Raw genomic sequence first — 27115 nt, 5'->3', positions numbered from 1 at the left:
GAGCCAAGTTCTGAGCTTCTGCCAACACCTTGGGAGAGGCAGCGACCCAGCACCCTCAGCCAGGCCCCTGGGTGCTGGGTCCCAGCCACTTCCTGCAGGGGCACAGGCAGGAATAAAGCACTTTCCCATGGTTCCAGCACTGCTGACTTGTGCCCCTGCTCCCCTCAGCACTGCCAGTCAGCTTGGAGCTAACCACAGTTATCCCAACCCTTTCCAAGGGCTCCAAACCTTGGTCCACACTCTGAGCACCAGGCAAGCGTGCAGACAGCCTGGCATGGGGCAGGGAAGCCCTGTGCCACCACCTGCCCCACCTCTATGGGCTGCATGCTGAGAACCTCTGGCTAAGTAAGGGTAAAGGCCTCGGGCTGAATCCAGAGCTCTGAGCTTCATGTCTCTAACTTTGCTCCTCAGTGAGTTCCCTGCTCCTCTTCATATGCTTAGGCTCCCCCCAGCCCTTGCCTGGCCATAGCAGAGCAGGAGCAGAGGGGCCACAGCTCAGGTCCATGCTCCCAGCAGACACACTGGCACAGCCCCACTGCCCCCAGCCCTCCCGTCCCGGCCCTGGCACTGCCAGCCCGCAGGCAGGGCCTGGGAGCAGGGCTGAAGGCTCAGCTCTGAGCAGGGTGGTGTCTCCCTCGTGCCCTCCAGCACTCAGCAGGCACAGGTGGGTGTGCAGCAGCCCGGGCACAGGGGGGCTGGGGGCTAACAAGGGCTGTGCTGTCTGGGTGCTGGCAGCCTGCTTGCTGACAGTGTGCTCATTGTCTCCTGCAAACCAACCTCCCGTTCCTAGGCAACCCCATCAGGGAAAATTCCAGGTTTATACAATTTTCATTTAGGTAACAGAAAGGTTAACTGACTGTAATGGGAGTATTTTAAACAAACCCTCCCACTCCTGCCTTGCTGCTGCAGCCTCCACAGACCACGTTCACCCCTGCCGCTCGCAGCGCCTCCCGAAGCTGCCAGGCTCCGACGCTGCCAAGGCTGCCCAGACTCTGCTGCCAGCCAGCCTGCCCCCAGCCCAGGCAGCCTGGGAGGGAAACTCTTCTGCAGCTCAACTTTTGCTGCTTCTCTGCCAAGAACAGCTGGGTAGGTGGCTGGACTCAAATGATTCACAGAGTCACAGAATGGGTTGGGCTGGAAGCTACCTTGAAGATCATCAAGTTCCAACTCCCCTGCCAGCTCCAACCCCACCAGCCCAGGCTGCTCAAGGCCTCATCCAGCCTGGCCTTGAACACCTCCAGGGAAAGGGCATCCACAGCCTCCCTGGGCAGCCTGTTCCAGACTCTCACCACCCTCACTGCCAACAATTTCTCCCTAATCTCCAGTCTAAATCTCTCCTCCTCAGGCTTAAAGGTCTTAAAGATCTTTTCCAACCAAAACAATTCTGTGATTCCAAGAAGTGTCTGAGTCTTTGTAGAAGACCAGAGAGGGACTGGAGATGGCCTGAGTGGGGAGATGTGTGTGCACAGCCCAGATGTGCAATGGGAACAGCAGCAGGAGAGGTGCTCAAGAGAGACTCTCCAGACATCCCAAAGTCAGGCATGGCCACCACAGGGCCAGCAGATCCCTCAGTCTCTTCATTGCTGTGAGGGCAGCAACTCCTCTGGGAGAGAAACATCCCACAGAGAGCTGCAGTGAGGACCAGTGTGTCCTCCAGACAAAGCCACCAGCCTCCACAGCCCTGTCCCTGCACATCCATCCAACCTGGCACCCAGGAAGTTCCACCTCCACAGGAGGACAAACTGCTCCGGTGTGAGGCTGCTGGGGCCCTGCAGCAGGCTGCCCAGAGGCTGTGGAATCTTCTCTGGAGAGGTTCCAGCCTCACCTGGACATTCTCCTGCGTGACCTGTTCAAGGTGATCCTGCACTGGCAGGGGGGTTGGACTGGATGACCTCCAGAGGTCCCTTCCAGCCCTCACCCTTCTGTGGTGCTGTGCAAGGCAGCACTCTGTGAGGCACCCCTGAGAGCCCAGGGACACAGCACAGCCCCAACCACTGAGCACCAACCTCCCTCCCCACACAGCAGCTCCACATCACCCTCCAAAGCTGTCCTGTGTGACCTGAAGGGCACTGCCCAGCAGCAGCCAACGCAGTGCCCCCAGCCACGACTCCGTCACTGCACCCCACAGCCACCTCCTTCGGGTCTGCAGTGCTCCAGACCTCAGGGTGGCTTTGGTTCCACCTCAGCCTGCCGCCAGTCGGGGTGAGCAGAACCACCCAGCCTGGCTCGATGGACCATTAACAGGGAAATGCCGTTTGGATTAGCACCGCTAGGAACAATAACTCAGTAATGAGCTTCTGCAGCCACAGAGCAGCCTCTGCTGCCGCTGGCCGCACTGAGGACTGCCACAGCGCAGGGGGATGCAAAGGCGCCGGCAGAGAGGCTGAGCTGGGATTTAGAGAGGAAGAAAAAGTCACCAGCAGGAACGAGAAATCATTCCTAAGCCTCTGTCGACAAACACAGCCCACGTGGAGGGCAAGGCCGTGCTCCGTGAGCCAGCAGGGACTCTGTGCCCCGGCGGGAGGTGACAGGGAAGGTACAGGACGAGGAGCACCAGCCCCGGGAAGGGGCTGTGAGACCCCGGCCCTGGCAGCACGCCCTGGGTGGATCCTTACACTCCCCAGAGGTGGGCTTGGACGGTGCCTCCTCAGCAGGAGATGCAGCAGAAGCTGAAAACCCAGGGCCCAGGCTGCTTTCTGCAAGAAGCCAGCCCTGTCCTCCAGGGGAGCAGGATGGAGATGGCTGCAACCAGCCTGCAGCCACAGGGAGCAGGAAGGTAGAGCCCTGGGGGACATCACTCGTGGTGGCCAAGTGGGACACACACCAGGGCTCCTCCACGAGGGGATGCAGCTGGGTTTAGGAGTCTGTGCTCAGCTCTGAGCTGGGTCACCTGCCCAGTGTGGGTGCTTTGGACACCCATCTGGATCTCACACAGCCTTCCAGCTGAGCGTTTCTGTACACCTTAATCACTTCCAGATTCTCTCCACCTGCCCTGCAGGAGGGCTGTGCTGCACTCCCTGCAGCCTCACAGAGAAAGTTTGAACTCAACAAAAAGGGCAGCAGGGAACCCAAAATTCACTGCTTTTGTTTAGTCTGCTTTGGAGACCCAGCCTCACACTGAGGCACTCTTGGGTCAGGCCGAGCAGCCCAAGCCAGGGGAGCCCAGGAGGGCTGAGATGGGCAACGAAAAGCCTCTCACACCCAGCCCGGCAAACCAGGCTGGCAGCTCTCAGCAGCAGGCTGCCCGAAAGCCCCCTGGGCAGCAGCTTCCCAGGGAAGCAGAGCTGTGCTGAGCAGAGTGCACACAGCCACAATGCACAGACCACACTGACCACCCCAGGGCCAGGCAGCTTTGCCCTGCTGCCAGGGTGTGAGCCACAGCCGGTGGAGATTCGATCGCCTCGGGGCCAGCAGGTCGCTCCTGCCAGGGCAAGCCCAAACCACTGCTCCCCTATCAGAGAAGCCCCGGCTGCCCCCAGCTCTGCTGGCAGGGCAGGGCCACACCAGGCAACAGAAGGCTCCCAGACAGGTAAAAAAGGCCCCAGAGGCAAGGTGGGCTGGGGACAATGGGATGTCACATCCTCAGACACCACAGACGAGCTGGCACCTATGGAGGAGCAGGGGAGAATGCCAGAGCTCCTTGCCTCTCATTAGTTAAACTTCTCCCCAAGGCAGCTGCTGCCACCCAGTGCTGGGCAGCTGCCTCTTGTGCTGGGCAGGCTGCAGAGCCCAGGCAGCCCTGGAGCAGCTGGCAGGCAGCCTGACAGGCATCACCCCCAGCCCTGCCAGCGACCCTGCGGGCACCACCAGCCAGACACCAACTGGAGAGGCAGCAGGATCATTCAGGAGGCCAAACACACCTGGAGGTTGGCCTCTGCCTCTCCTGGCACCCAGCTGGGCTTCCCAAGATGCCTGTGCAAGGCTGGAGGTGGTTTGCTGGCTGCATGCTGTGCTTCCACAGCTCCCAGTGAATGCAGGGGCCTTGGACACCGGGGGTTGTGCTCCCTCCTACCTTCTGCAAGTGGTGCACAGTCCAGGGACGGAGATGCCTTGAACTGCAAAGGGTTTGGATGAAAACCCAACAGCATGTGGTGTGTGACACACATCTGCAGCACCACCAGCCTGGGGAGAAGCCTGAGGAGTGTCCACAGCACCAAAAACCCCACACCAGTGAGTCCTTACCCCCCTCAGCAGGAGAGAGAGAGGAGCAGCCCCAGCTGCTATGCAACCTCAAAGCCTATTTCAAAGCAGCTGAACATTTCTGTCAGCTGCTCCAAGGCTGACTCTGAGCTCAGGCTCAGCTCCTTGCTCCACTCTCCAGCACCTGTCCCACCACAGCCCTGAGGAGTGACTGCAGCACAGAGGGAGCCAAAGGGGAGTGCAGGACTCCGCCAGGCTTCTGCTGCAGCAGCCCCAGAGCACAGCAGGTCTCTCCTTGCAGCACAACGATCAGGGGAGAGCTGGTTTGGGTTTTACTTCTGCAGTGTTTGGAGAGCACCTCTGGCCTCCCACCCCAATTCCAGGCTTCCTTTATTAAAGCCCTGCCTGGCATTTTCTTTTCCCTTTCACACTGCTCCCTTAATATCACATCTGACATTCTAAGTTTTATGGATGGCAACAGAAGCAGAACGAGGGAGCTAAAAATAACCTCCCAGGGAGCCTGGAGGCCAGAAATAGGCTGGGGAGCAGCAGCAGCCCTGCTGCCCTGTGCCTGCCCCTGCACTGCTGGGAATGGCAGTGCCCAGGAGAGGGCAAAGGGCAAAGCTCAGGCCCAGGCAGTGCCCACGGAGCTGCAGTGCCCACGGCTGAGCGGCTCAGGGCTGGGGAGAGGAATGGAGCAAGGATGGAGATGGGGACAAGGCTAAGGAGGGGAGTAAGGACAGGTATGGGGGTGGGAATGGGAGTGGCATAGGGATGGGGACAGTGTCCTTGTGGCAGCTCACCAAGCAGCTGCAAGCCTCACTGCCTCAAGCTGGGGCTGCAAGAACTTGTCCCCTGCTCAGGGCCAGAGGGAGCCATGCTGCACTGAGCAGGGGCTTGGTCTCTTCTCCATACTATCAGGTGGCAGAAGGAGAGGCAATGGCCTCAAGGTGTGCCAGGGGAGGTTCAGTTTGGGTATTAGGAATAATTTCTCTGCTGCAAGAGAGGTCAGGGACTGGCACAGGCTGCCCAGGGAGGTGGTGGAGTCCCCACCCCAGGAGGTGTTCCAGCAATGTGTGCCCAGGGCACTGTGGGACAGGGTTTGGTGGCCAGGGTTGGGTTAATGGTTGGACTCAGTGACCTTAGAGGTCTCTTCCAACCACAACAATTCTATGATTCCATGTTGAAACTGAAGCAGGAGCACTCTGTCTTCAACAGCACTTGGAAAGTTCATCCATGCCTGACTGTGCTGTGGTCACCTCCCTGGCCAAGGGCACCAGCTTGCTGCCAGGCCAAGCCCTGCTGCCCCTGCATGGGTTTGGTGATGACTCTGCAGACACAGGATGCTTGGGCAGGGCAGAGACAGAGCCCATGGCACCCACTGAGATGGAGCAAGAGGCTTCCTGCAGGGCAAGGGGAACTGCCCCAGCCTTGCCCTACCATCCCACCACCCAGGTCACCAAGGGGCCCTCACTCTTGTTTCAGATGCACATTGCAGGGAGGAACAATCTGAGGAATATTATTTCAGTGCCCTGGGAAAAATTAGCAAGTCAAATATTGAATCAGGCCTCCAGCATATGCCAAGGAGATTGCTTTGATCTTATCCACACTAAAAGCTCTATTATTGAATTTAAAGTCTGTGAACACAAATCAGACCAATGCACAATGCACATCTGAATGCACTTTGGAGAAGCAAAAGATGTTTTGACAAAGGGGAAAAGAATATTTTAGCTGAAAATATCAAAGTTACTGCAGCAATTGAAACCCAAAAGCCCTTCTTGTCTGGCTCAGTGGCTCTCCTGACAGGACCAGCCACAACCTGGGACTTCACTGTCACTTAGGAGAAACTTCACCCAGATCTGGCTCCTGGGCTGGGCTCAGGTGGAAAGTGATTGCAGCCTGATGGCAGAGAGCCACAGCATCCCAGAGGATGTGGTCCAGCAGGCAGCAGCAAGGGCAGAGCAGCACCAGGACTCAGGAGCCAGCATGGCTCTGCTGGGAGCACAGGGGCTGGAACAGCTACCCCAGACCTGGTCCCTCCTGAAAACCTCTGCTGCAGCTGCTCAGTGGCTGCCACGGCTCTGCCCAAGAGCAGGGGGCAGAAGAATCACAGACTCAGAGAATGGCTCAGGTTAGGAGGGGGCTCAGAGCTCATCTCCAACCTCCCCACCATGGGCAGGGCACCTCTCAACTAGACTCAGCTGCCCAAAGCCTCATCCAGCCTGGGAGGAGGCAGCCACAGCCTCCCTGGGCAGCCTGTGCCAGGAGAACTTCCCCAGCTCCAGTCTAACCCTGCTCTGCCTCAGCTCCAAGCCACTCCCTCTCCTGCCATGCTACAAGTGCTTCTCCAAGGCTGCCCCAGAAGCTGAGCAGGTTGATTTCCACCTTTGGCTTCCCACACCCAAAGCTGCTCTGGGCAGCTGCCTGAGGCTGCAGAAGCCTTTGCTCACAGGGGGCAGGGGCTGCAGCCCAGGCTCAGCACCCTGCTCCCACCACAGCTCTGCCAGGAGCCCAACCAGCCTCAGGGAGAAGTTTGTGCCCCAGGGCCAGCAGGCAGGCAGGGCAGCTGCCTGTGGCCAGGGGTGAGAGGATGCTGTGCTGTGGACCCAAAGCAACTTACCATTTTGTTATTGATTTCATGGAAATGAATCTCACAAACTTTCTCCACCACGTCCTCGCTCTCGAAAGTGACGAAGCCAAATCCTGTTCAGTGGAGACACAAAACATGGGGGAGGGAAATATCAGTGAGGTGAGACCACTTCATCTTAGCAAAGCATCACCCAGCCACGGGGACCTGCCTGGGAAACTCTCATCCAGCCAGGCAGGGGGAAGGGCACTGGGCACGGAGCTGCTGCTGGGCACGGAGCTGCTGCTGGGCACGGAGCTGCTGCTGGGCACGGAGCTGCTGCTGGGCACGGAGCTGCTGCTGAAGGGGTCACAGCCTCCTGGAGGCAGGAGGCATCACCTCAGGGGACATGGAGGGAGTTTGGTTCCAGCTCTTCCACAGGGTTCAGTGGAGAATTAAAATCTCCTCATGGATTTTTGGCTCCACCCTGCAGGGCTGAATGGCTACTCACCCCCCAGCCACCCCAGCTCAGCAGCCACAAGGTTGTATTTGCTTTTACACCTCAGAGGTTTTTCTTTTCAGAGCAATCTCTACAAAAGCCAATTATATTCCCATGGCACCTTATTGATTTCATCTCCTCTTTAATTCCACCAGACTGCTCCATTAGAGCTGACTCATTACACCACCCCAAAGGAAACACAGATCTGGGAAGACAGAAGATGATTCCTCATTTATCCTTGGGGGGAGGGGAAGAAAAAACCCAACCCAAGCCCCACCAGTGCTCCCCCCAAAGATCCAGCAGCACCTGGGGCTTCCATACCCTCTGAGCAGCCACCAAGTGTGAGCAGCCACAGCTCGGTCCAGCCCGGATGCAGCCAGCCCCCGGGGGTGGTTATTTGTCCCTCTCTTCCTGAATTGCTTCCTCTAATACCTCATCAGGACATCCTGAGGCCTCCAAGAAACCATTACACTTAAGGTCTCTGATCTAATCATCCCTCTCTTCTCTGCTGCCGCGCTGCTGCTTCAAAGGAGCGGTGGATTGGGGCTGGTTTAAGGCTGTTTGATGCCTGCTGCCTTGCCTGTAGCTCTGCACCGAGTTTGCTCTGCTGGGGCCACACCAAAGCGACTTGGCAGCCCACTACAGCTACACACAGTCAAGCTCCTGCTCCTGCCTTAAAGGGGAAGGGAACATGGAGGCAACAAACAAACCATTTGCAGGCAAAGCTTGGTGGGTGAACACTGGCACCCGCCGAGGGGGGCTTCAAAATCTAACAACAAGAACAGGATGGAGTCCATCCCTCAGGGCACACTGAGAACTCTGCTGGCACAGCGCTGGTGGAACAGCAGGGGATGTCCTCCTCACACCAGGCTGAGCCAAACCAGAGCTGGGGCATGCCCAGCAGCAGCCTTGGCCCATGCTGGGGTGATGGAAGAGGGAAGCCAGCGCTGCCTGCCCCACCAAGAGCCCTGCCCAGTGACCAGCTCTCTGCTCAGCCACGCAAATCAAGCAAGCAGGTTTGTCTTTGGTGGCTCCAAAGGAGCTGGCTCCTGGCTGCCACCAGCCCTCTGCCCATCCACCCCTACCCCTGGGAGTCAGGGGAGACAGCAGTGAAGCCTCATCTCAAAGCTACTCTGCTGCTGCTGCTCCCCACCTGCACTCAGCACCTTCCAGCTCTTGGCCTGCTCCAAGAGCAGCGAGTGGTGACCCCCCCGGACTTACTTCTCTGCGACCCTGGCTTGGCAGGGGGTTGGACTGGATGATCTCCAGAGGTCCCTTCCAGCCCCTACCATCCTCTGAACACTGCTTCACTTTGCACTTAACTCATCTCGCAGCTTGAAGTCTTTTACTTCGGTCTTTCATCTGCCTTCTAAATGACTCCGTTTCAATCTACCTTAAGCAGCCCTGTAGTTAAAGCTGAACTGCTAGTGTTTAACTGGCTGAAGGTGGCCTCCCAGGGACCCCGCAGCACGCCGTGCCCAGCAATTACCGGAGCTGGGAGCAGAGCACCGCCGGGGAGCGGCTCTGCCCGGGCAGCCTGATGGCCACGCCGGGGCTCCAGCCAGTAATTGTCTGAGCTCCGGCAGCATCTTCATCATTAGCAACTCATTAGCGAGGGCTGCAGTTGAGGATTTCTCTTTCAACTTTTGTCAGGTCTGGCTGCCAGGATGGAGGCAAGAGAGGGAATTTAGGAGATTAGCCTTAATGTGCACAGCCCCGGGAGAAAGCCCACTGCAGTCATTACACACTTGGACTAGGAAACAACTTTCCCCTCCTCATCCCGCTCCATATGGCTCAAACTGAGCCTTATCAAGACATTCTTTGTCTGATTAAATCAGAGCCACCCAGCCTCCTGCATCTGCAGATTTTATAAGCAGAATAAAATGACAATCCCGAGGTGTCAGCACTCATTTGCAGCCTTGCAGAGGATCTGTGTCACACCACGCAGGCCAGGCTGGCTTGGCAAGAAAAAACAGGCACCACTGGGCCTCTCAGAACACCTAGCACCAGCCTGGATCCCTTCCTCTCTGGAGCAGGAGATGGGCAGGGTGGGCAGCTCCAGGGGGATGGGGGCTTGTGGCTTCAGTGCCAGAGCCCAAGCAGCTGAAGGCTCCCAAAGTTTTACCTTTATAGAATCACAGAATGGGTTGGGTGGGAAGGGACCTCAAAGCTCATCCAGCTCCAAGCCCCTGCCATGGGCAGGGACACCTCCACCAGCCCAGGCTGCTCATGGCCTCATCCAGCCTGGCCCTGAACACTTCTAGGGAGGGGGCATCCACAGCCTCCTTAGGCAAACAACCTCCCTGGGTAACCTGTTCCAGTTTCTCACCACCTTTGTGATGATCAACATCTTTAACTCACTGGGGAGTAACCAGAGCACACAAAGAGGCACTTCAGAGCCACAGGATGATGCCCAAGAGATGCCACCACTCCTTAAATGAACAATCTCCAGGAGACCAAGAGGCTGGGGTCGTTCAGCCTGGAGAAAAGGAGGCTGAAGGGAGACCTTCTTACTCCTTACAACTCCCTGAAAGGAGCAAGGTGGGAGTCAGCCTCTTCTCCCAAGGAACAAGTGATAGGGTGAGAGGAAACAGCCTCAAGCTGCACCAGGGGAGGATTAGGTTAGGTTAGGTTAGAATAGACCAGACCAGACCAGCTTGGAAAAGACCTTTGAGATCATCCAGTGCAACCTCTCACCCAGCACCATCTGATCAACTCAACCATGGCACCAAGGGCCTCATCCAGGCTCTTCCTAAACACCTCCAGGGTTTGGTGACTCCACCACCTCCCTGGGCAGCACATCCCCAGGGACAATCTCTCTTTCTATGAAGAACTTCTTCCTCAGCTCCAGCCTAAACCTCCCCTGGCACAGCTTGAGACTGTGTCCTCTTGTTCTGGTGCAGGGTGCCTGGGAGAAGAGACCAACCCCCACCTGGCTACAGCCTCCCTTCAGGCAGTTGTAGAGAGCAAGAAGGTCTCCCCTGAGGAACAATTTCTTTGCCAAGAGGGTTGTCAAGCCCTGGCCCAGGCTGCCCAGGGCAGTGGTGGAGTCTTCATCCCTGGAGGGGTTTCAAAGCCGTGGAGAAGGTGGTTCTGAGGACCTGGCAGTGCTGGCTTAAGGACTGGACTCGATCTTAAAGGTCTCTTCCAACCCAAAGGATTCAATGACTCCAGGATGCTGTGCCCCAGGGCTAAACACTTCATCTGCTGATGGGCTCCGGGGGTGCCTTTGCTGCCTGGCCCACCAGACTCCAGCTCTTCCTAGCAGCACAGCCACAAGCAGGCACATCCCTGCCCCCTCAGCCAGCAGAGAGGACAAGCTCTGAAATCACTCAAACTCTCACAAACCTCCCTGGCCCTAGCAGGCTAAAATTAATTCTGCTGAGAGGTACCAAGAGTCAACAGACCACGGCAGAAGAAAAAAGAGAGAGAGAGAGAAAGCAAATGCCTCTTGCAAAGTGTGTGAGAAAGATTAACACAAAACAAAGCAAGCTGCTTAAAACGGTGACATAAATAGGATTGCAGTTGTCAAGGAGCACCCATTTCCAGCTGAAATTACACCGCAGCCCTCTGAATGAAGCTATTATTGGAAGCTAACAAGCTCCATTTAAGAGATAAGCATTTAACAGAGGCACACGGTTGGGGTTTTTTTTATTCAAATGAATAAAACCTGAATATTCATTGGAATAATCTCTCCTGTGAAAGAAAAAGACAAAGAAGAGCAGGGGAGGGAAAAAAAAGGCAAACAGATGCCCCCCTCCCCCCGGGCAGGCTCCCAGCCAAGTGGGATCACTGAAGGAAGCTGAGAGGGATCCACGACCTGCAGGTGAAAACCCCTCCTGCAGCAGCTGCTCAGCAGGCTCATTCCACTCTGAACATCCCAACCCTTCCCTCTGCTCAGTGCCAGCCAGGGGGCACTGACAGGCTCCCAAGGCTCTCCCCAAGTCCTGGAAGCCAGGACCCAGCCCGGGCCCGACCGGGAGAAGGGTTGAGGACCGGGCAGGCATCCGAGAGTGTGTGGAGCTCCAGAGAGCTACCGGGAACGCTCTGGACAAAGGGGGGAGATCATGGAATGGGTTGGAAGGGACCTTAAAGATTACCTAGCTCCAGGCAGCAGCTGCCTTCAGAGAAGTGAAAGGAGGGGGAGGCACTCAGCACCCCGGCAGAGCAGGGACCTGCAGGACTGCTGCTGACACAAGGGTGACTCACGAGAGGGGAGGAAACAAGTGCATCATTCACAGTGGAGGGAAAAGCTGGCAAAAACCGTCTCAAGAGAGTCTCAAATGTGCCAGTAAGCCCCAGATCCCCTGGAGAGCTTCCCAAGGTGCCCCTGGATGCCAGCCCAGCCCCCTGATGTCCTGCAGCAGGGGATACAGCACACCCCAAAGCCTCCTTTCACCCAGAGCCCTCTTCAGCCAAGGAAGCTGCCCAGACCCGTGGCTGGAGGGCTCTGTGCAGCAAGGCAGAGCTCTGCCACAGGACTCCAGGAAGAAGAGAAGCAATGTGGAGAGAAAAGTGACTGAAACCACAGAAAGATGACAGTGAGTTTACAGAGAGGGGCAGAGGCTGTAAGTGAGGTTGAGAAGCTGACCTGGAGATAGCAAGAGGCAGTGCTCCTGTCTGCTGCAGCTGGGGCTCTGCTCACACTCCAGCCAAGGGCACTTCACACCTCTGAGAGGTTCCAGGTCAGCCCCAGGAAAGCAGAGCTGAGATGACACCAGCATGGCTATGAAATATGGCTGCTTGCTGCTGCTGGTGGCCAGCAGCTCTTCCCCAGCCCCATGCCCTGTGTGCAGTGACCTACAGCATGCCTGTGGCTGCACACTGGGCAGCAGGATCTCCCCCAAGCCCTTCACCAGCTCAAAGGCTTTGCTCTTCCCAGCCCCTGCACGCACTACAAGGTGACCACATCCCACATCAAGGAGGTGAAACCCAGGCTCCTGCTGGGGACAGCCCCTGAAGGCCTCTGCTGGGCAAACTGGGACCTGTGCTGCTCTCCTTACCGTGGGCTCAGCCTCCCCTCACACATGGAAGTGTTCCCATGGCACTGCCCTGCTCCAGCTTCCCAACCACCACGGCCCTGGGTGCCAGGGGGGTCTGGGGTCCCCAGCATCCTGATGAGGACATCTCAGTGCAGCCTGCAGCCCCCTGTGGTGTTAGGTCCCAGCACCTGATCTGCCCATTCCTGTTTGCTCCATGCCTCTTCCCTTCTCTGTTCCTCAGCTCTAAGTCACTCAAGCTGCAGAGCAGAGGAGGGCCCAGCTCTGCTGGGGCATTCTGTGAGCACCTGCCTTCCTGCTTATACCAAGAGTTTTGGCAGCTGGTCCTGCAACCCCTAACAAAATGCCTTTCACAGAGGGAAGAAAAGCAAGCAGCCCACCCAGCTGAGGGGCGAGGCAGCGTGGCCAGGCAGGCACAGCAGCACTGAAGCCTCTGGCAGTTAATTTCTCCTCCTCTTGATCAAGGAGCTCCATTCCACCCATTAGCAACGAGGGGAGGAACAGGAAAAGCTGACACTAGTTTAATTTATTTGCTCAACTTGCCTGCCCCACTCCCCCCAGGTGCAAAGCCCTGCTGGTGCAGCTGGGACCTGCCAGGGGCTGCCCCCAGGAGCTGCCCCCAGGGGCTGCCCATTGCTGGGAACCGACAGCACTCAGCTCCACTGCACAGCCCCCGGGGGGGAAGGTACTTAGCAAGCTGCAGCACATCCCAGGCTGCCAAGCTGCCCTGGACAACTAAGAACCAGCATCAGAATAAACCCACAATAATCATAAAGAAGCCTGCAGGAGAGGGGCAGAGGGGGAGGGGAAGCCGAGTCCTGACGTTGCTGTCACCAACTCTTGTCCCTAAGGAGAGGATGACTGAGCAGGGGCTGGGACACCTCAGCTGCTCAGGTGGTCAGCCAGGGCTGCTTCTCACTTCTTGCTGTCTGCAAGAGTCATCCAGTTCATTACCCTAAGAGCCTGGGAATGGGGACCTGGAATTTCATCCCACCTCTGGGAGAAGCTCTGTTAGCACAGCAACCCAACAGCCAGGGCTCAAAAGCTTTGCTGCTTTCTTGAGTTGTGTCTTTAGAGAAGCTGCTTAAACTTTCCTCCTGGGCCAGGTCCCACATTCCATCCCTGCCACTTTTGTCTTGGAAGAGGCTAAGCTGTAACAACTTTCTAGTCCCCTCCTCAGTTTTCATCTGGCATACAGCAGCTCAGCTCCCTAGAGCTCAAGATCACCCAGGACAGAAGCTGCCAGTTCCAACTTAAGTCCTTCCTCCAATCTCCTCTGCTGCAAACACAAGAAGCTTTTGCTTTCCAAAGAACAAACTCCCTGCAGTCACAGAGAACAGCCCCAGGCTGGGCCACACTGCTCAGACTTCACCTCCTTCAGGAACTAACCCCCAAGGAGCTGTCTGCCAGGAAGAGCAACAACCACACCTGAAGGTACCACCTGAAGCTACCTCCTGCTCCATGGGGAACGAGATCTCCCCTGACCCTTATGACAACCAGAGCAGCAGAAGGATGCAGCAGGAGCAGGGAGGGGAAAGGGAAGGTTAACTTCTCTGGTGTGAGGGTGCTGGAGGCCTGGAGCAGGCTGCCCAGGGGGGTTGTGGAGAGCTTCCAACAGCCCCTGGGCATTGTGCTCCTGGGTGAGCTGCTGAGGCTGCCCCTGCTTGAGCAGGGGACTTGGGGACAGGGTGGTCCCCAGAGGTCCCTCCCAACTGCCCCATGCTGGGGTGCTGTGACCTGCTCAGGCTCCCTCATCAGACACCAAAGCTGCTGCCCTGCCATCTTGCTCTCCTTGCCTGCAGGCATCCAACCTCTCTGCCTGTCAATTCCTGCACAGTTTATTACCAAATTTCTAAAATATTACATTCTTTATTATATCCAAATTCCCTTTATTGCATTTGACAATACAGATAATCACATCCCATATGCTCCCCTCTTCCGAGCCCCATGCCTGCTGACAGCACTTTTTATTCATGATGCATAATTCCACCCAGGGCTGACAGAGCACCCAGCCTGCTCTCACTGCTCTGCTGGGGGAGGCTGGGGGGGTGGGCAGCCTTCTGGGCTTTTTCTTCCCCCTTTCCATTTCCTTTTCTTCATTTTAACAACAGATTTAGGATGCTGGGAGGAGAGCTGCTTGGCTTTCAGGAGGAAATTGGCTGATAAGATGGAGCTGATCAATGAGATGGCTCCCAAGTGTTAATAACTGCTGGGGTTGCTCATGGGAATGGTTTCTGTTTGGGGCTTGCTGCTGGTGGGGTGGAGGCAGCATGAGGAGAGGCTGGGGGGGCACCCCCCCACTCCTGCACAGCTTGGTTCATAGACTCACAGAATGGGCTGGCCTGGAAGTGACTTTAAAGACCCCCCCTGCCATGGGCAGGGACACCTCCAGCAGCCCAGGCTGCTCAAGGCCATGTCCAACTGATCTGAGAGATGTGAGAAAGGAGCACAAGTCCTGTGAGGAGTGGCTGAGGGAGCTGGGGTTGTTCAGCCTGCAGGGAAGAAGGCTCAGGGAAGACTTTCTCCCTCTCCACTAGTCCCTGAAAGCAGTTTGGAGTTGGTCTCTTCTCCCAGGTAAGAAGGGACAGGATGAGAGGAAACGATCCCAAGGTGCCCCAGGGGAGGTTTAGGTTGGACAAGGAGACCAATTTCTTCCCCAAAAGGGTTGTCAAGCCCTGCCCCAGGCAGTGGTGGAGTCCCCATCCCTGGAGGGGCTTCAAAGCCATGGAGATGTGGTGCTGAGGGCCATGGTTTGGTGTGCCCTGGCAGTGCTGGGGTAAGGGTTGGACTTAATCTCAAAGGTCTCTTCCAACCAAAACGATTCTGTGAGTCTATGATGCCTGGAATGAAGCAAGAGCTCTCCCAGACCCACTCTCATCACTGCTTCCCCTGATCAGTGCCCATGAAAGCCACAGCCTGCAGGCAGAGGGAGGCCAGGAGCTGCACAAGTCCCTCAGCCTCTGCCCTGCCTGTGCTCAGCCCCAGCTCTGCCAGCAGCTCAGCCGAAGGGCCGTCAGGAGCCAGCAACCAACCAGCTCCTCATTAAGCTGCTGGGGGAGGAAAAACCCAAGCAAAGCCCAGGTGCCAACCATGGGGCTCAGGCCATAGATCCAAGGGCTTGAAGGATGGCAGCACTGTGCAAAGCAAACAGGATGCTGTGTCTAAATTAAGCTGTAATGACCTGCTCTGAGGTCTTTATTAGCCAGGTAATGATCATTAAGAGGAGGTTACTATCTTCAGCCAAGGGCACCTAATACCGTTACTGAACTTGTTAAAACCTGCCAAGCAGGTCATTATTTCTAACATTATTTCTTTTCCTCCAAACACAGCTTTTCACCTCTCCTCTGGTGGTGCCCTGCTGTAAATCATGAGGTGGTGAGCACACAGCCTTGGTCACCCTTCCCCAGCTGGCTGCATGTAGCTCCTGCCCACCACCAGCAGGCTGAACAGAAGACAAATGCCCCACAAGAACCAAAGGCATGCTTGGCAAATCTCTGACCTCAAAAGGCCTCAGGAGACAGCACAGCAGGAGCAGGCAGCAGGCAGTGGTCTTCACAGCCTGGTGGCCTCAAAGAGCTCCTGGGCCTTTGGAAGCTGTCTGCAGCTGGCATCTGATGAGATGCCACTTGGTGCTCCGAGTGGTTCAGGTGCTGCATGGACCACCAGCACCCTGGCTGTGAAGAGAGAAGCTTAAACACCACCCCAGCCCTTAGGGAACCCTTAGAGAAGCCCAGCAGCTCCAGAGCCCACGTGGGAGCTTGGGCTGAGCTCAGCTGGGCACAGTCTGCCTGCCGAGAGCAGCCTGCTTGGGTCCAGTGCTGCCCTGAGCCAGGCAGTGAGGCCACAGCGTGGGCAGAGCAGATCTGCTGCTGGCTTGGAAGACAGGAGGATGTTTTCCTCCTTGCCCCAGCTATGCCCCCCAGGAAAATAATCCTTGATGGCCTCACAGATTGCATCAGGTTGGAGAGGACCTTCAAAGGTCGTCTTGTCCAAACCCCCTGCAGTGAGCAGGGACAGCTCCAACCAGAGCAGGCTGCCCCTTGTCCCTCTTCAGTCCTGCAGAGGCTCAGGGAAGGAAGAGAGCAAAAAGAAGAAACCCAGAACCAGCAGGGAGCTGCTCCACAACTGCACAAGCTTCTCCACGTGCCTGCACACACCTCAGTCTGCTCACCCAGCACAGAGCAGGGTCCTGTGGGCTCAGCTCTGCTGCCTGCAGACAGGGAGAGGCTGCCAGGGAACCGTCCCCAAAGCGAGGGAGAGGATCCGGTGCCCGAACCCTGGAGACCCTGGCTGGGAGAGAGTGGAGGTGGCTGAGCTCTCCAGCAGCCCAGCCTGGACAAGATCCTGAATGACACCAGCAAGCTGCCAGCTCAGGAACTCATTACTGTCAAGGTAGAGGGTGGCTGGCTGCCAGGCCCCCAGCTTTCACACTCCCTATGCCAGAACATCCACACACAATTTAATTGCATTATAATTTCAAAAGTGCTTTTCAAACTGGAAAAAGGCATTCACTGATTAACCAGTGAAGAGCAAAATTGTTTATGAAATTGAATACAAAAAGCTACAGAAATGTAATTGGGTTGTTCTAGCACCTAATTTTCAAGCCATTTTCCCACTTATTTAATCACCAGATACAAAAGGAACTACTGAATTGACTTCAGACTAATTAGATTACTCCCCAAGATACTCCAGGCCCATATTCCAACTGCTCCACACTGCTGCCTTCAGATGGAACCACAAAAAGGTGCCAGCAGCTCCTCTGGGGCCACACCACCTTTGGTCCCCTCCAAACCTCTCCTGCCAGAGAGCCACCAGATCCAGGCCAAGCTCCCCCAGCCTGCTGCAGCCACTGGCTCAGAACTCCCTGACTGCTCCCCAGAGGGATGAGGAATCCTGGCCAAATGGTGGAGAGACACTAGCACAGGTTGCCCAGGGAGGCTCTGGATGCCTCCTCTTTGGGGTGTTCAAGGCCAGGCTGGATGAGACCTTGAGCAGCCTGGGCTGGAGGAGGTGACCCTGCCCAAGGCAGGGGCTTGGGACTGGATGATCTCTGAGGTCCCTTCCAGCCTGAGCCATCCTAGGATTCTGTGCACAGCAGCACAAACTTCAGTGCTGGATTGCTCTGTTTTGGGAAAGACCTCTCAGATCATCCAGCCCAACCACAACCCAGCTGCCATGGCCCCTAAACCACGTCCTGAAGCACCACATCCACAGCTCCCTGAACACCTCCAGGGGTGGGGACTCCACCACCTCCCTGGGCAGCCTCTGCCAGTCCCTGACCACTCTGCCAGCAATGAAACTTTTCCTTACCTCCAAACTGAACCTCAATGGTGACTCCACCACCTCCCTGGGAAGGCAGCCACATCCCCCCTGAGCTTCAGCAGGGCTCAGAGGAGCTGCAGACTCTTTCTTTTGCTTTAAATCAGGTTATTAAACCAAGAGGAATGTCTGAGTGAGCCTCTGCTTCACCCCAACCCAGCACTTGGGAGCAGGCTCCTCCACATCCCAGGCTTGCAGCAGCTCCTCCCAAGCTGCCCAGGCTCCACCCTGCAGCTGATACAATCTGCTCACAGCCTTTTCACTAATTTTTGCCATTTTATTAGGTGCCAGATAATTGATGATATAATCAAACACAGAATGTACATTACCAAGATATTGTAGCACTTCACAGACCATTTCATCAAGCAGGGCTGGGACTGTGCCAGAATGAATTAGCCTGAGTTAAATTTCAAGTAGATGTTATTGGGAGGATCTGTCTCTGTGGTTAAGCAGGAGCCTGCTCCTACTAAAGGAACCTGAAATCCCCCAATTACAGAAACAGATGATGAAAAGGAATAAAGGGAAGCACCTTCCCCCCCAGAGTTTGGCTTCTGCTGCGACTAAGAGCCCGGAAAAGCTGCCAAGAGAGCCCTGGGAGCAGAGGCATTTGGTGCTCCTCTGCTTCGTGCCCTCGGATCTGCAGGATGCAGGCAGCAAATCCAGCAACACCAGGCTGGCAGTGCCATGAGGACTGGGATGGTTTCTAGCTCAGCACAGCAGCCCTGCTTAGAACAGAACCACAGAACCCTTTGGGTCCCTGCAGCTGAACCAGGGATTGGCAGAGAGAGAGACTTCAGCCAGAGGAGAAGCTCCAGGCAAAGAACGAAGCCAGAATCTGCCACCAGGCACCAGTCAAACCCAGAACCTTCTCCTGCTTCCTGCCTCTGAAGTGGCACTACCACTGCTGGGGAGTTCAGGGCGCAGCAGCTGCCAGAGGCACCCCAAGAGAACTGACTTTGCAGGGGGACATCTCCCATGCGGCTGGGAGGCTGCGCTCAAGGTCCCTCCTGCTACCTGCTGACTGCAGCAGCATCCTGACAGCTCAGGGCTGGGGGGGACAGACCAACCACATCAGGTGGGTGTTCCCCTCCCCCCAGAAAACACACACCAGCCCCAGGCTCCCTGGCTGCCAGGGGAGGTCACAAAGTCCTCCCTCAGAAGCTGCAGAGGATGTGACACCGAGTGAAGGGCGCAGGGCACGGGCTGTGCTCTCATTACCAGAGAGCTCCAGCTGAGAGACAGGCAGCTGAAACCCAGGCTCTGCTGACTGCCACAGAGTCATTCAGCTTGGAAAAGACCTCTAAGGTCAATCCCAACCTTCCACCCAACCCCTCCATGACCACTAGACCACATCCCAGAGTGCCACATCTCCTCACTGCTTGAACACCTCCAGGGATGGGGACTCCACCTCCTTCCTGGGCAGCCTCTTCCCGTGCCTGACCACTCTTGAGCAAAGAAGTTCTTCCTAATGTCCAACCTAAGCCTTTCCTGGCGCAGCCTGAGGCCATTTCCACTCATCCTGAGATTAGTTAGAGACAAGGCCAACACCAGCCTCACTCCAACCTCCTTTCAGGGAGCTGCAGGGAGCAATGAGGTCTCCTCTCAGCCTTCTCTTCTCCAGGCTGATCACCCCCAGCCTCTCCTCACCAGCCCTGCTCTCCAAACCCCTCTCCAGCTTCATTGCTCTTCTCTGTACCCACTGCAGCACCTCAGTGTCCTTCTTACACTGCAGTGCCCAAGCCTGGACACAGCACCTGAGGAGCAACAAGCCAGAAGAAGAAGGAATAAAGAATCAGGCACCAAACAACAACAAGAAGACTATTCAAGGAATTGAAACAAACCCTGAGTGGGGTCAGGGGAAATACCAACACAAATGAGCAGCTGAGCCTCAGGTTAAAATGATACCTGGAAATGAGGAGTGTGAGTCCCCTGGGCTGCAGCTTCAGGCAGCACACAACATTCCTGGACATTATTAATACCCCTGGCCAGGGCTGCAGCCCTGCTGCTCAGGCACCATGACAGAATTTGCCTAAGCAAACAGCACAGAGCAGTGTGAGAGGCTGGCTCGGGCAGATGCTTGCAGGGCAGGCACCATTGGCTCCTCTGGACACACAAGTAAAGAGCAAACTGTTTGCTGAGCTATTCCTGGAAGCCAGCTCCCACTGCTGAGGAGAGGCTGCAGGCTGGTGAGGGCTGGAAGGCAAACAGCAGGGCTTGGGCTGGAAGGGGCCTTAAAGGTTTGGGGCTGCACCTAGGGCTGGTTGGACCTGATGAGCTCAGAGAAGGTACCTGGAAGAAACTGCTTGCAGGGAGGGTGGGGAGGCACTGGAGCAGGCTGCCCAGGGAGCTTAGAGGACTCCTCACCCATGGAGGTCTTCCAGAAACCTGTGGCCACAGCTCCTGGGGCCATGGTTTAGTGGTTTAGTGGCCATGGGGGCGTTGGGTTGAGGGTTGGACTGGATGAGCTTGGAGCCTTTTCCAAGCCAAACCACTGTGAGCTGACTCTGCAGCCTCCAGCCATGATCAAAGGCCTCTGCCACTGCCCAGGAGCTGCAGCCAGGTCCTGCCTGAGCTTTGCTCTCAAGGGCCTGCAGACACAATAGGAAAAGGTCACTGCAGCAACTTGGCTTCTCCAAAGGCAATTCCTTTGTCTGCTCTGAAAGGCAGGAAGCAGAGTTTGCTCTCATCTGAAGTGCTCTGCTGGCTGGCAGCACCTCGCTGGGCCCAGGCACAGCTTCAGGACAAGAGCCCTGCCCAGGCTGCAGGAGCTGGCTGCATCTGGGGGGGCTGGCTGCTGGCAGTGCCATGTGGCTGCTGCTGCTGCTGGGAATGGAGCCTGGCTGGGGCAGAGCAGCAGCAGGTAGCTCCAGGTCAGGGCTGGCAGCACCCAGGCTGTGCCAAGCCTTGGTGGGTACAATGAATTCACCTTTGCTGCTGCCTGTGGCTGCTGCTCCTGCAGCTTTTGTTTCTGAGCACAAAGAGCTCAGCATTTCCCCAGCACCCTGAACAAAGGTTGAGTGTGTGGGGAGCAGCAGAAAGCTTTTAGTAAGACACTGCTGGGAGCATGCACCTGGGAAGTGTGCTGGAAGGACTTCCAGGGGTGGGGGTGGCCTGCTGGAAAAGGTCACCTCCGAAGGGAACCTGCAAGGCACTGCTCAGCCTCCTGCAGCAGCAGCAGGACAGGCTGAGCGTGGGGCTGGTGTGGAGAGTGCTGGCACAACCCCCTCCAGCCTCTCTCAAGACCCCTTTGGGAAGCACCAGAGGGCTGCTAGCCCAGGGCTGGGCAGCCCCTGGTGAGGGCATCGCTGCCCCAGGTTCTGACGGGCAAGGAGCCCTGTGCAGCGCCATGCCTCGGGCTGGGGGAGCCCAGGAGGACTCTCAGGCACAGGCAGCAGCAGCTGCCTCCAGCAACACCCTTGGGTTTGTAACCTGCTTACACAGACCCAAACAACAAACCCAACAAGCCCTGGAAACACAAGAGCAAAGCTGTGCTTAGGCTGCCTTGGCCTGGCAGGCAGCAGAGGACACTGCCCAGCCCCGGGCAGCACGCAGGGGCTGTGCTGCCACTGCTCCTGCTCTGCACTGTTTGTATTTCTCTGTCAGCTACTGTGAGCCTTTTGGTTTGTTTCTTTAGATGTTAAGGTGCTTGTTACAGCCCTTGGCTCACCTGCCTTCCACTTCTAAACTGTGCATTTCCACAGCAGGTTGCAGCTGGCTTACTGGGAAAGAAAAGAGCTTGTGTACAGTGATTGAAGATTTCTTTATATAGTGCCTGGAAAAAAGCAGTGCAGTGCCATGGAAATCAAAGCCCAGCTCTGCCTGATCAAGGGCTCTGCAAATTGACCACGGGGGCTTTCAGAAAGCTCTCTCTGCTTTTGATACAGACATTCCTGGGAGGAGAAAAAAGGGAAACAAAAGGGGAAACTGGGGCTGCTCAGTGCGCAGAGGAGCGAGCAGCTGAGCGCTGTCCTGAGGAGCAGCCCTGCCTGCTCTGCATCCCTCAGCACAGGCTGCTGCAGGCAGCAGGCAGGGACAGCTCCACCAGCCCAGGCTGCTCAAGGCCTCATCCAACCTGGTGCTGAACACCTCCAGGGAGGGAACATCCACAGCCTCCTGGGCCACCTGTGCCAGTGTCTCCCCACCCTCACTGTAAAGAGTTTCTTCCTCATCTCCAGTCTCAACTTCCCCTCTCCAGCTCAAAGCCATTGTCCCTTGTCTTGGCACTCCCAGCCCTTGCCAAAAGTCCCTCCCCAGCCCTCCTGTAACTCCTTCAGGCACTGAAAGGTTGCTCTAAGGTCCCCCTGGAGCCTTTTATTCTCCAGGCTGAACAACCCCAACTCTCCCAGCCTGTCTCCATAGGGGAGGTTCTCCAGCCCTCTGATCATCCTCCTGCCCTCCTCTGTCCTGCCTGTGCTGGGGACACCAGAACTGACACAGTGCTCCAGGTGGGCTCCCACAAAGGCAGAGCAGAGGGGGAGAACCACCTCACTCATCCTACTGGTCACAGGTGCTGAAACACCAGCAGTCATCCTCACTGATCTCTTCCTGCTGGTCACAGCAGCCACCTGGCTGTGGAGCAAGGGCAGGGCTGGCAGCACCACCGAAACACCAGAGCCCACCCCCAGCAGCGGCAGGACCTGCAGCAGAGCTGCTGAGCATCATCCAGAACAGCACCTCCTGGGCCTCTGTGGCATCAATCCCCTTCCCCAGCCCCAGCCAGGCTATTTCAGGCCTGATCAAGACATTCCCAAGGAGGCAGGCTTGATTCTCACCCAGCTCAAAGTTTATCAGCTTGTAAGAGGCAAAGCAGCAGAGATGAGGCAGCGCCGATGGCTCTCACCCGCCACGGAGAGCCCTGTGGTGGGACCTGGGCAGCAGCAAAGGCTTCCTGCTTTGATCCACCACCCAGGGCTGTTGCTTCAGGGGGTGAGGCTGACACCCTCCTGACACCATGGCTCACCCACCCTAGGATGCAGGCTGCCTCCCCTGCCGGGCAGGGGGCTCTGCCCAGTGGCTGCTCCAGCCAGGCAGGCTGCAGCCATCGGCTCCCAGGGGCTGGGCGAGGAGGGAAGCAGTGTGGAAGGCTCCTATGGATTGCTGGCACTACTGAGCCCAGCTGATGCTGCCTTTAGCCTGCCAGAGCTCCCCACACCCACCAGCTCCCCCAGCCCTGCCAATCCGAACGCCTGGCACGGCTGTGGGCAGCACTGGCTCCTGGGCAGCCCCCACTGTGGTGCTCACCACACAGGCAACATTTCACCACCCCCACCAGGAGCCTGGATCCAGCCAGCTCTGACAGCAGCTGGCACCAGAGAATCATAAAGGTTGGAAAAGGCTTCTGAGCTCATCCAGTCCAACCAGCAACCCAACACCACCAAGCCCTGTCCCCAGGTGCCATGGCCACAGGTCTCTTGAACACCTCCAGGCATGGGGACTCCACCACCCCCCTGGGCAGCCTCTGCCAGTCCCTGACCCCTCCTGCAGCAAAGAAATTCTAGTGTCCAACCTAAACCTCCCCAAGAAGCCATCCCCAGCTTTACCCCAGGGCCCCTGCCAAGGCCTGCTGAGGCTGCAGCACCCTCCTGTGACACTGACTGACGAGGGCTCTCCTCCCAAACGCAGCACAGCTCTGGTTTCATGAGCTGCCAGCACTACAGAGCAAGGCCTGCAGGTCCCTCCAGCCTGGGACAGCTTCATTAGTGCCCAGCTCCCCGAGGAGCAGGAGGGGAGGGGGGAGCAGGGCTTTGGAGAGAGCTGATCCCAGGGCAGAAAGGCCACGCTGGCTTTTGCTGCCCTTCCCCAGTTGTGAGAGCACTTTGAGCACCAGCAGGAGACTCTGCCAAGCCCCACACCTGCTCTGGGGGGCTCTGCAGCACATCTCCCCTGGCAGACCCTCTCCTCCCTGCTCCCCCTGCAGAGGAGGGTTCTGATCCCTCCCCGTGGCTGGCCCGGGGCTCCTGCCTGCCCTCGCTGCTGCTCTCCAGAGCTCTCTCTTGCCCACAGGCAGGAGGCAGACACAAGCAGCCTTTCAGTAATGGAAACCTGCAACAGATCAGGCACAGAGATAGTTCCAGAACCAGGCTCAGGAAGGCAGCTGGGGAAAGGGAGGGAAACCTGCAGATGCTTGGAGCTTCTCTGCCCTCGTGGTGGTTCTCCTCTCCTCGGTGCAAGGATTCAGAGTGTGTCTGGGGGGGTAAAACAAACTGCAGCCTGAAGTTCTGGTTTGGTTTGGCTTTCTTCCTCCCCAAAATGCTTCTCTCCATACAGTCAGGAAGGGTGGAAAAGCCCTCTGAGATCATCCAGCCCACCCATCAGCCCAGCACCACCATGGCCATGAAACCACATCCCACAGCAGGGCCTGGATGACCTCCAACCCCCCCAGCCTAGGATCTCAGTTGGGAAAGCAGCCCTGGGCACGGCCCCCAGCTCTGCCTTTGGGCATGGAGGCTGTGCTAATGTTTGGAGAGGCTGCCAAGGCCTCCACAGCAGCAGCACTAATGCATGCATGGTCATCCCTTCCAGGATTCACTTTCCATCTTCACAGAATACTAAACCAAGTTTCAATTAGATGGTACTGGAGCCTCCCTGAACAAGTGCCTGCAAGGGCCAGCAGCAGAGCCCAGAGGTCAGAGCTGCCAGCAACAGAGCCCAGAGGTGAGAGCTGCCAGCAGCAGAGCCCAGAGGTCAGAGCTGCCAGCAGCAGAGCCCAGAGGTCAGAGCTGCCAGCAGCAGAGCCCAGAGGTCAGAGCTGCCAGCAGCAGAGCCCAGAGATCAGAGCTGCCAGCAACAGAGCCCAGAGGCCAGAGCTGCCAGCAGCAGAGCCCAGAGGTCAGAGCTGCCAGCAGCAGAGCCCAGAGGTCAGAGCTGCCAGCAGCAGAGCCCAGAGGCCAGAGCCAGGAGACAGCCCCAAGCCTCTGCTCACACCAAGGCACTGCTGTGGCCTGGCACACTCAGCTGTTTTGGTGGCAGAACCTCTTGTGGCTCTCTCCTCACAGTCAGAGCGACTTGGCCAGAACCAGGACCCGGTTCTGGAGTGCCAGAGTCAGCTGTGGGTGGCAGAGCTCCAGGGCAGGTGCAGCTCTGCAGGTGGGGTGCAGGCTGCCCTGGCTGTAGCCCATGCCCTCCCTCACCAGCCTGTGCCCAGTGCCCTTCTGAAGCTCTTGCTTCTCCCTTTGTCTTCTCCATTTCCCCCTTTCCCCTCTGTTCTCAGCCCCCATGTTTACAGCTCACTACACCACAAATCCTCATTTCATGTCACCCACTGGCCCAAGCTGTCCCCACTCCCTGCTTCTCCCAGACAAGTTAATAAGATGGAAGGCTCCCTGGGGGCCTGGAGCCACTGAACATTATCACTTGGAAGCAAGGCAGAAATACTGACACGTCGGAAATGACTTCAAGCCTATTAATTACCCTTTCTTCTCTGGCACATCTTGGAGAGAGAGCCTGACAAATTGAAAGGCAGCAGAGCTCATCCCTCCCCCCTCAGCAAGAGCCCCCACCCCCAGCAACCAAAGCAAAACACACCAACCCCTCCCCAAGGCCCCCCAGCCCTTCCTTGGTTTGTTATCAATGAATCCATCACAGATGAGCTGCAGCAGAGGCTGCCTGGCAGGGACAGCTCTGCCCTGGCTCCCGGGCTCCAGAGAGGGCAGGGATGGTGGCAAACAGTGCTGGTGCAGGAGGGATGAAGGGAAGGGATGGGATGAAGAGAAGAGGGGATGGGCCACACAATCCAGGAGTTGTTTCAGCTGGAAAAGACCTTTAAGGTCACTGAGTCCAACTGTTGAGGGAAAGAAAAGGCTGAAGGGAGGGCAGCAGGGCTGAAGGGAGGGCAGGAGGGCTGAAGGGAGGGCAGCAGGGCTGAAGGGAGGGCAGGAGGGCTGAAGGGAGGGCAGGAGGGCTGAAGGGAGGGCAGGAGGGCTGAAGGGAGGGCAGGAGGGCTGAAGGGAGGGCAGCAGGGCTGAAGGGAGGGCAGCAGGGCTGAAGGGAGGGCAGCAGGGCTGAAGGGAGGGCAGCAGGGCTGAAGGGAGGGCAGCAGGGCTGAAGGGAGGGCAGCAGGGCTGAAGGGAGGGCAGCAGGGCTGAAGGGAGGGCAGCAGGGCTGAAGGGAGGGCAGCAGGGCTGAAGGGAGGGCAGCAGGGCTGAAGGGAAGGCAGGAGGGCTGAAGGGAAGGCAGGAGGGTTGAAGGGAAGGCAGCAGGGCTGAAGGGAAGGCTCTGATGGGGACAGCACAGGCTGGGAACCACATGGGCAGCTCAGGACCATCGGCACACCTCTCCCACCCACTGGGGGACAATCAGCTCCTGCTGCACTCAAAAGCAGATCTTAGTTTGCAGCTTCCCATCACTGAATCTCAACAATCCCCATTTCTATCAAACTCTGGTACCCCAGCTGCCCTCTAAAGCCTCACTGAACGTCCCTCAGCTTGTCTTCCCTCCTTCAAAAGGTGCCTTTAAATCCTTGCTGGTGCAACTGATGCTGATGATTTGAAGCATCAGCTAGGAGCTGCATCCCTGCCTGCAGCGTGGCTCCAGCTCCAGCTTTCAGCAGCCTATTGTGCAAATAAAGGAGTGGATTTCTTCCTCCAGAGCTCCAGATTTGACAGGATTAATGTTGATGCAAAGTAGCCACCCAAGTCTAGATAAAGTCACCACCTTTCACCCTGGCTTCATTCTCTTTCAAGTGATCTTCATAATATCTGGTTTAGAAACCAAACCAGACCCAAACAAACCAAACCCAAACCAAACCAGACCCAAACAAACCCAACCCAAAGCAGCAAAACCAAACCCAAACAAAACCAAACCCAAACAAACCAAACCAGACCCAAACAAACAAACCCAAAGCAGCAAAGCCAAACCCAAACAAACCCAAGGCAGCAAAACCAAACCCAAGGCAGCAAAACCAAACCCAAGGCAGCAAAACCAAACCCAACCAACCAAACCCAACCCAAACTAAACCCAACCAACCAAACCCAAAGCAGCAAAACCAAACCCAACCCAACCAAACCCAAGGCAGCAAAACCAAACCCAACCCAACCAAACCCAAGGCAGCAAAACCAAACCCAAGGCAGCAAAACCAAACCCAACCAACCAAACCCAAGGCAGCAAAACCAAACCCAAGCCAACCAAGCCAACCAACCCAAACCATGACCCAACCCCAACCCAACAGAGTGACTGGAAGCCAACTGTTGCCAGCCATTGCCTAAGCCACCCCCTGATGAAATTGTTTGCTCCTTGTTCTGTGAGGATCTTTGTAATTACAAGAGAATCATCTTTCCAGAATCTCTCTCCAGCAGCACTTCCCAAGCCCCAGCCCTGCTGCCTATCAATTAGTGCTACAATAACCTGGCTCCCTCCTTGCCTTGGCTATTAGCATTTTGATTGAATGTCTGCTGGAAAGTGACTGCTAACAGAAGATTGTCTGCAGAAAGTGATGTTTCTTTATTCGCTGCCATTGAAGCTTGTCTAGTTGTCTCCAGTTCCTCCTCAAAAGAGACAAGACAGCTCCAAAAGCAGCAATTTGGACACAGGATTTTATTATTTGCTGAGGGCTGGCTTCTTATTTTATTTTTTTTACTCTTTCTTTCTCCTTTT

General features: G+C 56.7%; 1 protein-coding gene across 11 annotated transcripts in view; it reads right to left on the bottom strand.

The window, feature by feature from the left end:
- MSI2 (musashi RNA binding protein 2) overlaps window positions 1–27115 on the bottom strand; it is a 236775-nt gene that overhangs the window by 52846 nt on the left and 156814 nt on the right. For all 11 annotated transcript variants that reach the window (XM_068154934.1, XM_068154937.1, XM_068154939.1 and 8 more), the window contains one exon: window positions 6761–6843. In XM_068154934.1, coding sequence (XP_068011035.1) covers window positions 6761–6843 — 83 coding nt within the window. The remainder of the gene's footprint in view (window positions 1–6760; window positions 6844–27115) is intronic.

The sequence above is a fragment of the Melanerpes formicivorus genome, unplaced genomic scaffold (genome assembly GCF_026170545.1).
Source record: "Melanerpes formicivorus ecotype bairdi unplaced genomic scaffold, bMelFor1.0.p_v2 SCAF_29, whole genome shotgun sequence".
NCBI lineage: Eukaryota > Metazoa > Chordata > Aves > Piciformes > Picidae > Melanerpes > Melanerpes formicivorus.
Note: the sequence above shows the minus strand (reverse complement) of the source record. Positions and strands in the feature narration are given on the sequence as shown.